At 36.3% G+C, this 13,086-nt stretch overlaps 1 protein-coding gene across 2 annotated transcripts in view; it reads left to right on the top strand.

Annotated features, from left to right (window-relative positions):
* Positions 1 to 1,526: 1,526 nt before the first annotated feature.
* Positions 1,527 to 13,086, top strand: part of ZNG1A (Zn regulated GTPase metalloprotein activator 1A) — a 52,150-nt gene continuing 40,590 nt past the window's right edge. For both annotated transcript variants that reach the window (XM_070375801.1, XM_005900014.3), the window contains exons 1-4: positions 1,527 to 1,791; positions 5,701 to 5,787; positions 7,801 to 7,897; positions 9,385 to 9,476. In XM_070375801.1, coding sequence (XP_070231902.1) covers positions 1,629 to 1,791; positions 5,701 to 5,787; positions 7,801 to 7,897; positions 9,385 to 9,476 — 439 coding nt within the window. In that variant the 5' untranslated portion in view covers positions 1,527 to 1,628. The remainder of the gene's footprint in view (positions 1,792 to 5,700; positions 5,788 to 7,800; positions 7,898 to 9,384; positions 9,477 to 13,086) is intronic.

Raw genomic sequence — 13,086 nt, 5'->3', positions numbered from 1 at the left:
AGTGATAGAACCAAAAAGAAAAGAGGAAAAAAGTCAGCCATGATCAATTCATAGTAGTGATTACTATCTCAGAGGAGAAGCAGAGCATTAGACTAGGAGACAGTCACATGAATAGATGTCCTTCTTGGTACTGTTCTGGGGTTAGAAGTGATGTCAAAGGCGTTCATTGCAAATATACATAAATATATATGTAAATATAAAGGAGGGCTATTGCAGACTTCAAAAGATGCACAACCTAAAAGTAGAGAATTATGTTTAATTCATGAGGACTTAAGCTTGGGAGCACCAGGAAGATCCCCTGGAGTAGGAAATGGCAGCCCACTACAGTATTCTTGCCTGGAGAATCCCATGGACAGAGGAGCCTGGCAAGTTGAGGTCCATAGGGTCTCAAAGAGTTGGACACAACTGAAGCAACTTAGCATACAAAAAAATTTAGTGATTTTTCTTTGTGTGTGAAGTTGCAAGAGTCTGGGCTTAATTAAATTTTTCCTTTGATATATACCTTAACTAACTAGGGCCAGTATCCTGTTTTCCTCCTTGAATCCCCTTAGGGTGCACTGCTGGGGTAGGTACAGAGGTTAATGACTTGATGTCTGCAAAAACCTTTGTTTACTGATAGGGCAGGTGGCATTCTTCATCCAGACTATCTATGCATTATTGATGACAGTGCCAGGCACTGAAGAATGTATGAATAAATGAATTCAGGGTGTGTTAGTTGCTCAGTCCTGTCTGGCTCTTTTGAACTCCACAGACTACAGCCCGCCAGATTTGTCTGTCCATGGAATTCTCCAGGCAAGAATACTGGAATGGGTAGCCATTCCCTTCTCCAGGGTATCTTCCTGACCCAGGGATTGAACTCAGGTCTCCTGCATTGCAGGCAGATTTTTTATGGTCTGAGACACCAAGGAAGCTTGAACTCAGGGTAATTGAGACCAAATTTTAAAAAATGAGATGATAAATAAAAGTAATGCACGTACACAGTAAAAAATTGGATAAAGATAAAACCTGCAATTATAAAATAGAAAAAAGTTTCACTGGTTCAGGTAGAAAAATTGCAATTACCTTTGTGCTGTTATAGCTTCCCATTCTCCTAACACATGTATACCTGTGGCGGATTCATTTTGATATTTGGCAAAACTAATACAATTATGTAAAGTTTAAAAAAAAAAAAGAATCCAACAACAACAACAACAACAAAAAATTTTTTAATGATACTAAGAAATGTCAAGTTGATGTAGCCTATTCCCTGTGGGAGCTGTTTAGGACGGGCTACTCTTCAGATTCCAACTGCCCTGGTCTCAAGGCCTCAGCCCTGCCACTGACCGTCCATTAGCTATAAAGGCTGCAGTCTCACACAGACACGATGTCAGGTATGGCCCTGACAATTCCGCCCACGTTCATAGAACACGCCCGAGGGGCGTGCCCAGTGCCCGTAGGGGCGTGTCTAAAAGGCGTGGCGGTCCTGAGCCCGAGCCCAGGTAACTGGGGGCGGTTTCGGGAGGCGCCACGCGTCGCGAAGTGATGACGTCAAGCGCGCGCCTCGCGTTCTGCGTGCGCAGCTGCGGGTTGTGGGGGGTCTTGATCCCAGGTCCTGAGTGTGGGGAGAGGTGAGCTGTGGTGTTTGCAAGATGTCTCGTGCTGTTGACTCTGCGGATGAGGAAGAGGAGCAGGCGGAAGAGGATTGTCCTGAATTGGTCCCCATTGAGGCGAAGCAAAGAGAGGTGAAGGAGGAGGAGGAAAAGTCTGGCCCCGGCGCTAAGATCCCAGTCACAATTATCACCGGGTATTTAGGTAACTAACCATCCCGGTCAGAAAGTTCAGTGAGCGCTATTCTGGGATTTGGGGGCTGATGGAGCCTCTTCTCCTTAGGCATCCGGGCCTTCTGACCGAAGGCCAGTGTCTCTGAGGTAGGGGCTGGGTCAGTTGCTCCCCGTACGGGATTCTTCTCACCTGAAGGGTTAATGATGCTCAGACCCCTCCGCGTTAGGGTCACATTTATCAACTGAGGTTGAAAATTAGCCTCGCATTTTTAAAACTAGTTCTAGCTTTGCAGTGTGAAGCACGGACCCGCCCCTCATTATGCATGTGACCCCTAACAAGTTGCATTTCTGAAGTTCACTGCCTCACTTGAAAATGGAAATACCAGTCACCTGTCTCAGTTTGCTTTTCTCTTATGCTTAGTGGGGCAAGAAACACATGTTTTGTAAGTAGGTTCCCATTAAAGATGTCCTTTCTGAAAACGCCCAAGGGCCCTTCCTCAGTATATTCCCGTCTCCACCAGCCAGTTTCTTCTTGCCTTTCGTGTAAAATACTCTTTATCGCAGCCTTTTTTTTTTTTTTTTTGTCTGTTTGTAACGTACTGTCGGAGAAAGAGTAAGAATAAAATTACTGTGCCCTCCGAGACTATATTTCTCAAACTTAAGGGCTTTTCAGGAGTTCATGGGGTCACTTAATTCGTAACTTTGTAAACAGAGTAGTTTCCTGAAGGACGGGATATGTGCTTACACTAGGAGTACTTTATTGGAAAAGTTTGAGAAGTATCATTTTAAAACTACAGTTAAATAGAAGGGCTAGAATAAATACCATATTAAAAGTGTAGGGAAAGGAAGTGAAATGAAATATTTAAAGTGAAATGATCTGGGGAAAAGAGTATCATTTCTAGATGCTGCTGCTGCTGCTGCTAAGTCGCTTCAGTCGTGTCCGACTCTGTGTGACCCCATAGACGGCAGCCCACCAGGCGTCCCCGGGATTCTCCAGGCAAGAACACTGGAGTGGGTTGCCATTTCCTTTTCCAATGCATGAAAGTGAAAAGTGAAAGGGAAGTCGCTCAGTCGTGTCCGACTCTTAGCGACCCCAAGAGACAAGTATAAACTTGGTGCACCTGAGGGCCTTTTACATAAAAACGGGAATTAAATCACTGGCATGACTCGGTCTCTCTCTCTTTTGCTTTGCAGACTTAAGTTTATTTTCATTTTTACTCAGGGTTAATTTTATAAAGGAGTTTATTTATTAGTAAAGGAATTTCCCCAGTGTTATTCAGATGCAGCTTCACTGTGAAGTTGAGCAGATTTTTGTTCTGAAACAATATAGTTTAGACTTGTTTTCCCCACCTTCCCCATTTTGCTCACTGGTAGATCAGAAGAGCATTGCAGATAATCGTCTGAAGCTTAGTTGTGAGGCCTCATGCCACCAACTTCGTTGCTGAATCTAGTAGATGGTTTCCCTGCTTATTGTTGAGCATTTTTGTTCCCTTGGTTTCTACCACATTTTACTTCTGATTTTCCCTCTACTTTTCTGGCTTCCCCTTAAAAATTTTTTTAATCCCTCCTCTGTCCTCTCTATTAACTTCATACCCAGGTGATTTGTATTTTGATGTTTCATAGACATGTCAAACTCTGCATGTCCAAAACTTCATGTTAGCATCCCGTCATGAATGATGGTTGCTTCTGTGATCCTAACCATTTGGAATATTATAAAAGCTTCCTAACTAGTGTTAAGTCATATTGCCTTTTAATATGTTCTCTGTATTTTACCCTTAATGATCTTTATGTATGTCAATCTGATTTTGTCAGACCCTTCAGCAGTTTATATTTGGGTTAAAGTTCAAATTCCTTGACATGAGTTTATAATCTTGCTCTTGACAACCTCTTTAGCCTAAGAAACTGTGGCCCAGAACTACTTCTACTTCTAAAAAGAGCAAGTGTTTTGGCCCCAGGAAGACATTCTTCTTACTGTTAGTTCTCTGGCTAGATGTCCCTCTTAGGTGCTCCATGACATCTTGTACATCTATTGACTATATGATCCTGTGGCATGGTTGCCTCTTTACTGATCTGAATTCCCCCTCTTTCTCCCACTTCCCTTAATGTTTCTAAACTTCATGAAGATAGAGACAGTTTGTTATGTCTTGTGCATGTTTCACTAAGGCTCAGTATAAAATCTGGTCCATAGCGGACTTGAGTGCTTGAACTGTGTCTTAGTATCTTTTGCTTCCTGATAAGATGGCTCAGCAGTAAAGAACCCTCAATGAAGGAGATGCAGGTTCGATCCCTGGGTCAGGAATATCCCCTGGAGTAGGAAATGGCAACCCACTCCAGTATTCTTGCCTGGAAAAGTCCGTGAACAGAGTTGGATGTGACTGAGCACAAACACATAGTTATTTATAAAGCACTAGTAATTCTACAGGGAGAAGGCAATGGCACCCCACTCCAGTACTCTTGCCTGGAAACTCCCATGGACAGAGGTGCCTGGTGGGCTGCAGTCCATGGGGTCGCTAAGAGTCAGATACAACTGAGCGACCTTACTTTCACTTTTCACTTTCATGCATTGGAGAAGGAAATGGCAACCCACTCCAGTGTTCTTGCCTGAAGAATCCCAGGGGCAGGGAAGTCTGGTGGGCTGCCGTCTATGGGGTCGCACAGAGTCGGACACGACTGAAGTGACTTGGCAGCAGCAGCAGTAATTCTACAAAGCCCTCCATGGCCACCCCATCCTTTCCATTTTCCCTGCCACTGCTTAGTGCAGTGCTCATGCTCAGGGCCCTTGTCTCACATTTGGATTGGTTTTAAGAATATCCTTATTGCTCTGTGTCCTTAAGATCTGTTCCTTCCATTATGAATATTAACCTTTAGTGATATTGAGCTTCCTAAATCCCTCTGAACACAAGCCTTCCATCCCTTCAACAGCTTTTATACAAATATGGCCCCCAAAGGTTGAAGATATTAATATCCTACTACTCAGTAAATCCCTCCCAATTATACCCTAGAAATCTTGTAAAGTTACTGCAGAAGATGTGTACAACCTATATGCATGTATACAAGTTCTTTTTAGCAACACTGTAATAGCAAAACACTAGAAACAACCCATATGCCCACCAACAGAAAAATATGTAAATAAATTACATGTTTATATAATTGACTACACTACTATCTATATGCAGTTAGGGTTGGTTATTTATCTTTTTTTTTTTTACCCTTCTGTGGACGTTCACAAGACCAATGTTTTTTCCTTCTGCTTGAGCTGAATGTACTTAGGTGTATTATGCCACCTACTGGATAGAGTTAGTGTAGCTATATGAACTTTTCTAATACTGATTATTGTGTCTTTTGTTAATATTTCCTAGGTCCATTTGCCATTGTGTGTGTGTAAAATTAATTTTATAGATTGCTTTAAGCATACTAAAGACAGCCATATAGACATTCTGAATTTATGTGTGGTTAATATAAAAGGTAGGTCTTTATGTGTACATTTTGGGAAGTAAACTATCTATTCTTGGCTAAGAAACACTGTCATCCTGTAAAGGGATTTAAATACTTTATGTTTTATAAACTACATGACTACTTTATTCCCCAGGAACCATTATTTCAATAATTCCTTATTTAATAGAAAATTTAGATAACCTTACATTAATTGTTTAAGTTATATAGAAGACTTCTTTTTTTTGTCGTATGAGGTCAAAGAAAGATATGTAAGCCACCTTATTGGAGTGTTTGTAAATATTTGTAAAATTTTATAAGACATAAAGCATTTTTAATAGTTTTCAAAGCGTACTTTAATCTTTCCCTCTAGAATCTTATATTACCATTGTTAAATAATATTTGAATAACATGCAAATTTTAAAGAGCGTTAGGACTCTTTAAACTTTTTTGTCCATTTAAAATCAGTCTTTTGACTTTTGTTATTTAAAACAAACGTGTTTTATAGGTGCTGGGAAGACAACACTTCTTAACTATATTTTGACAGAGCAACATAGTAAAAGAATAGCAGTGATTTTAAATGAATTTGGGGAAGGTAAGTAAAGTTCAGTAAATGCTGTGCTATAAGAATGTATTGAACAGTTAATTCAGCTGGTGAATTGATACTCCATATGCAGAAATGAAAATGCAAGGTATTATCACGTGAACACATTGCTATGGATAGTTTTGGAAAAATTAGGTTCATTTATGTCAAGTTTTGACTTCCCTGGTTGCTCAGATGGTAAAGCGTCTGTCTACAACGCGGGAGACCTGGGTTCAATCCCTGGGTCGGGAAGATCTCCTGGAGAAGGAAATGGCAATCCACTCCAGTACTTTTGCCTGGAAAATCCCATGGACAGAGGAGCCTGGTAGGCTACAGTCCATTGGGTCTCAAAGAGTCGGACACGACTGAGCGACTTCACTTCATGTCAAGTTTTATTTTGTATGGAGTTGAGATACTGAAATCAGATTGTTTCTATAAAATTTTATTTTGTATGACTTTAGAATTCATACCAGAATTAATTAAATTTTTACATAAATACTCCAGAAGTAAAAATCTAAGGAGATGAAAGAAAATCATTCAGGAAGATTTTTGTACCAATTAGGAAGACCCTTTTGTGCTGACTGTATTGTTTAATTGCAGGTTTTGAAAATATTTGAAAATACTTCTGTCTTATTGAATGTTTATTATTCTGCAAAGCAGTTAAAATAGAAGGCTTAGAAAATAAATATGTGGTCTCCATCCTCAAGCAACTTCACTTATCTGTGAAAATATGTGTATTTAATTTCCAGTTTTTTGTCTTCACTGAACTGTGTTTTAAGAAATTTATACAGCAGTGTTAGACATACTTCTCTGATTACTTTTATAAGTTTTTCTTCTCAGGTCTGAATTTCAATAAAAGTTCACATTTAGCTAAAAAAATATAACTTCATTTGAATTTTTCTTAAATTTTATTTTTTTCAGTTGCAAATTAGTAAAGGAACTAAGTTTATGAAAAGGATGAAGGCTGTTAGTTGAACTTGATTTCTGGTTTTAATAAACTGAAGAGGATTTCAATAAACTAAAGAGTCCTGCCAGACAAAAATAAAAATCATAGTTTTTATTCTAACTTCTTATGAATTGATCTTCTGTTGGACACTGATTACATTTATTATCATTTGTTACTATTTTTCTTCAGTCTTTCTGGATCTTTTTTTTTTTTTTTAACAGCTTTGTCCTTTACAGCATTTACAATACTTTCCTTTTCATTTTATAAATGTTCTCTACACCCTGAGTTCTGTAGCAACCCCTTGCCTAACTAAAACATAAACATAAAATATATATCAGTAAAAAATTATTTAGTTTTTTTCCTTATCATTTGCTTTAATGGATATTTAGAACTTTCCTGGCTTGGGCATGTTTCTTTGTTGGAGGAAAAGTACGATTTTTTAAATCATTCTTATTTGATAACAAACATCTCAGACTGTCATATATACTTTATTTTTTTCTCAAGTAAGCATTGCTAAGAAACATGTGTGTATTTGATTAAAATTTAATTTGTAATTGAGCACATTGGTACCTTGGCCAAGCAAACTTCCTTAAAATGAACTAAGGGTATTTCTCATACAGGGAATGCTGAACAGTCTGTCTAGTAGACACTGAAACAATTTAGAGAAAGAATGAAAAGAAAAAATACGCAAGAGACTGAAAGGCATATGTTAAAAACCAATATATAAACATACTGGTCTATCTAGAGAATTGGCCATGGACAAGAAAGAATGCCTTTAAAATAGCTTTTTTATTTTATTAGGAAATGGGAGCAGTCTAGTAAGAGGCCTAGAGAGGAAGTAGGTAACTTTCATTAATTTTGCAGTTGTCTCTTTAGGGGCTTAAATCTTCTTAAAGAAATAAAAAATAAAATAATCTAGAGTAGTATAGTTTAAAATATTGAGATAGCCTGAACAGAATGAAAGAATACAAATTATGAAATACATTTTTCTGCTTCGAAATCTACTGTACTATTGAGTATCCTCATCTTTGTTTTTGGTTGACGAGTGGACATAATCTAAAGAGTGCTTCCTTTACCAGGAAGTGCAGTGGAGAAATCCTTAGCTGTCAGCCAAGATGGAGAACTCTACGAAGAATGGCTGGAACTTAGAAACGGTTGCCTCTGCTGTTCTGTAAAGTGAGAAATGGATATACTCTGTGCTTGTTGGCTTCTATAAATGTTTATTGCTTATATTTGCAGCTTTGATTTTCTTACATAAATTAACAGAATCTTCATAATCTTCTTCATTGTATTTTCAAATAGAAGATACACCTATTAGGATGCATTTTCTTTTTCTAACAGATGGAAATTGATTAATTTTAATGCTATTTGGTACATTATGGTAGTGTGGTCACTGTGGACTTCTCACGAAGTCCTTTCTAAATTTCTCAATTATTCACATTAATTCAGTTTTAAGAGAGAAATAGCAGGCTTTTGTTTTTCATTTTTAAAATGATCTTATTCATTAAATGCTAAGGATTAAGGAGAAATGTTGTCTCAATTTTAGGTACTTGGAGATTTGTTAGTTGTTTTTGATAATCTTGTTAATTCACAATATAGATCTTCCAGGTGGATATTATTTTGCCTGCTGAACATATAAGGGAATTAAGACTAAAAGACATTATAAGTCTGCATATCTAGTTATTTGAACCAAGGTTAGGATACATTTTCTTAAAGTGTTTCTCATTGTCTTAGCTCTAATACTGTGGTCATTTTATTGAATTTTATTTTTGTTGTTGTTTTTGACATCAAGTTTTAATTAACGATCCCTGTGGTGCACAAAAGTCTCATTTCATGTTTTAAAAATGATTGTTCTGAATTTAGTAAGTTATTGGTCTTATTTCCAAGATTTCAATCTCTAAAAACAATATAAATGACCACAAAAAAGAAAAAACCTCACTTCATGTTCCACCAGTGATAGTTGTTTCAAGGACAGTGAATGTTTTATTCACCAATATAACCACTCTTAGAAAAGGAATGACACATAGTAGTCACTCAAAGTTTGTTGAGCAAATTATGAAAATTAATACCTGTATTGTTGATTTTGTATAGTCCAGTGAATTAAATTTCTTCTAAATCATTTACTATCTTAGATGTTTTGACTGTGAGTCAAGTGTATTATGAAGGCTAAAGCACAACAGGTTTTCTTAGCCACTTAAAATTAAATGTTTTCTTGTGTTTTTAATATTATTAAGAAAAAAGGGAAATTAAAGCCTACCACCCTTATTCAGAACAGAAATAAAAGGTATTTAATTGTTGATATCCCTTTAGCTGTTCTATTAAGCTACTGTAATTCATACATTTTGTCATTGTCTGTATTGATCTTTTTCTTTCATAATGCTATAAAAATAACAGGTTCTGACTTATTTTAGTCCAGTAAATTAAAATTCCCTCTGCTTTTATCTAATATCTTAATACTTGTCAGCATATGTGCATCCATTCCTCTCTGTTCCCCCAAACTGGTGAAACTGGATAGACATGTTAGAAGCTTAGGAGTGAAGTAAATTTTTGCATGCCTAAAGATATGTTTATTCCTGGTTGCTAAATATATTTTTAAATGTTTGTGATGATCACTTTAAAATATTCAGGCAATCAACTGTATGTCATGTTTTGCTATTCCCCAGGGACAATGGCCTTAGAGCTATTGAGAATTTGATGAAGAAGAAAGGGAAATTTGATTACATACTGTTAGAGACCACTGGATTAGCAGATCCTGGTAAGAAATGTCGTTATTAAAAACCAAAACATAGTTCTTAAACATTTTAAAATAAATAAATATACTAGAGAAATATATAAAATGAATATTAAAGCTTTACTCTAGATTAATTTTTTTTTTTATTTAAAGGAGAAAAAATACTGAGTCATGTTTCTTTGGCAGATGAATGACAATCAAAGTATTTGATAATTTTAACATGTTAATAGCATTTCAATTTCTATCAGTTGATTTAGGATTATTGGTAGGAAGAAGAGTTGTTAAAACTTTCAGAAAAATCTAATAAAACATAGAAAAAAAGACATTCTACTTCAGGTATATGTTTAAGGACTTTTGGAGTTAAATCCCAGAAATACTTATTCTCTTAAATTAATTGTTAGCGTTTGGTTTTCTACTACTAAGCTTGAAATCATTTTAATTGTAAATATTATTATAAGGTATGGAGTTAAATCAAGCCTGAAAGTGAAAATTGCTCAGTCATGTCCGGCTCTTTGCGACCCCATGGACTATACAGTTCATGGAATTCTCTAGGCCAGAGTACTGGAGTGGGTAGCCTTTCCCTTCTCCAGGGGATCTTCCCAACCCAGGGATCGAACCCAGGTCTTGCACATTGTAGGCAGATTCTTTACCAGCTGAGCCACAAGGGAAGCCCAAGAATACTGGAGTGGGTAGCCTATCCCTTCTCCAGCAGATCTTTGCGATCCAGGAAGGGAACTGGGGTTTCCTGCATTGCAGGCAGATTCTTGACCAACTGAACTATCAGGGAAACCCTACTGGGCCTTTTTTCTAGTGTGGGATTAGTAATGATTATCTATGAAGTTTTAACTCTGAATGGAATTACATCTAAACTTCCCTGTTGAAAGCTACACAAAGTCTACCTGTTCCTAACCATGGGTTTCTGTTCCTTCTTACCCAAATAACATTTAGGTAACATTTTATTCCTAGTTTGCAGAACATTTAGTTTTGTAAGTCTGACCCATTTCTTTTTTCATCTAAGTCTATGACACTGCACCATAAAATCATATTAAAGAACTAAGGGGTCATAATTGTTTAAAAGGAATACTGGAGTGCACTGAAGGTTCACCATAATCAATTGTTAACTTATTTTGAATTATTACATAATACTATTGTACCTGTGTTTTCAAATTAGGATTGAGTTGGGCTCTTTGGGTCCTTATATTGATACTAGGCATGGATTTTTCATACATTTTCATACATTTCCAAGAGGTCTAACTGATGATAGGACTTGAACCATTACATTGATGTTAAATATTAATTTAAGTCTGGTAAGATAGGGAAATATACTGTGTGCCTTTTTTTGAAATAAAATATCAATGTCTTTTGTTGTAGCCACTGTATAGAGAAAAGTTCTTGTGATTTTGAGAGTAGGTGAATTTACTAAAACACAGTTTGGCTTTTCAGAGGAAGTAAAAGTTAAATAAAAATCTCAGAGAAAGCTTTTGCACAGATTGTAGGTATAAACAGATGAATGTTTCTTCTTTCTTTAAAATAATGAGTTTTATTGTTTGGTTAAAAATGAAACATTGATTATTAAAAAAAAATGCAGTAGTACCTAAGAAAATACAAAGAAGAAAGTTAAAAAGAAAAATGTTGCCCTGTGTCTCATTACTGTAAAATACAAACAGGGAAATTTTATTCCAGGATTTCTCTGTGCCAGGGCTACTTGCTGTGGTATGTTGAATGACAGCATCAGCCTTAGCTGAGAGCTTTGGAAAAATATAGATTCTTGGGTTTCATCTCAGCTCTGTGGAATCAGAATCTCTGAGGGCAGGACCCAGAAATCTGTTTCAATAGGCCCCCTATGTGATTCTCACACATGCGTAAGTTTGGGAGAGCCTGCTCTCTGAGTAAATATGCTGAGGTAATTTTATAAAATAGGATCACATTCTGGGTGCTATTCTTAATAATTATTAATTCACTTTCACTTGAACTTAGAACTTGAAAGAAGTGAAAGAATTGTTGAATGTCAGATAAATACTTCTTCACTGCTAGAGATGTGAGTTGAAAAAATAAAAGATTATAAAGGACATAAATTGGACAAGTTATTTTTTTTAACTACACATTTAAAGTTTCAGGTTAGTATCTATTGACTGTCTGGCATAAAGGATGAGAGAATGAACACATTCCAGGTTCTCCTATCTGGTTTTGGTTCATTGTTTCCTTTGCTATGTTGTCAAGTTTCTAACATTTATATTCTGTTATACTTTGTTTAGTTCTGTTTAAACCATTTCAGTTGTCATTACCAGCACAGTAACTTCTGAGTTCCTGAGTTGATCAGTCTCTTGATTGACTGAACTTCATGATCATGGCTTCCGAGGTGGCACTAGTAGTAAAGAACCCGCCTGCCAATGCAGGTAACATAAGAAACTGCAGTTCGATCCCTGGGTTGAGAAGATCCCCTGGGGAAGGGCATGACAACCCACTCCAGTATTCATGCCCGGAAAATCCCACGCACAGAGGATCCTGGCAGAGATCCTGGCACAGAGGATCCATAGAGTCACAAAGAGTCAGACACGACTGAATCAACTTAGCACACATGTGTGCATACACACATGGTCTGGTAATCTTTTCAAGCTTTCAGTCTTGTATTCCTGGAGATCTTGCATACTTCATTGCTTGAGAATGGTTTTCTTTCTTTTTTTTTTTTTTTTTTTTTAATATTTGAGGGATGACTTGGCTAGGTATAAAATTTTTCTATCACAATTTCTTTCCCTCAGAACTTTGAAAATGTTGTTCTATGATTTCTTAATATTTTGATTGGCTGAGTTTCCTCATCTAATATTTTCTTTTCATTTCACCTGGAAGGATTTGTGAGTGCTGTGTTTGTTGAGTTTCAGTGTTGTTTCCTTTTATGTTTGAGAGTCTGCCTGTTGTTTTCATTCTTGAACCACAAGCTAGCAGGAGATAATATCATTAGAGAACACTTTTCTTCGAACTTTGTGGTCATTATTTTATTATATTGGAGCAATGAATTTTACTATAGAAAAGTCTGATAATTTTTTTAATTGCCTCCCTGAAAGTGACTTGTTTTTTCATTTAAAATGCCTGAAAAAATTTTAATTTGTTTTTTAAATGCAGTAATATAGCCAAGATACATCTCAGGGTCATTCATAATCATATTTTCCTGGAATTACAATATACTCTTTTGTCTGGAGGTTTAGTGCTTCATTTAGGTACTTTTTCCTTTATTACCATGAAGAACTTTTCTGTCAAATTATTGAGTTCTCTTCTTTATGACACCAGTTTTTCTTACATTGAATTTTCATTTGTTCTCCATATTTATTATCTTCTAATTGTCTTGGTTTGCCTTTTGCCTCTGCATTTACTGTAATCATCTCAAATCTTCCTTTTTGTCAGTAATTCTGTTCCCATCAATGTCTGTTGATGTTTTAAATGAATTAATTCATTAAATAATGGTATATTGGCCTTAAGTTTATTTCTTTAGCATTCCAAACTACTTTTTCATATTATTCTGCTTTTTGCTTTAGACCTTGTTGTTTTTTTTTTTTTTTTTTTTACCTCTTGCCTTTAAAAAAAAAAAAATTAGTTGTTTCTTTTTGCCCTTTTAAAAAAATTTTTATCGGCCATGCCA

Source organism: Bos mutus, chromosome 8 (assembly GCF_027580195.1).
Source record: "Bos mutus isolate GX-2022 chromosome 8, NWIPB_WYAK_1.1, whole genome shotgun sequence".
Lineage (NCBI taxonomy): Eukaryota > Metazoa > Chordata > Mammalia > Artiodactyla > Bovidae > Bos > Bos mutus.
Note: the sequence above shows the minus strand (reverse complement) of the source record. Positions and strands in the feature narration are given on the sequence as shown.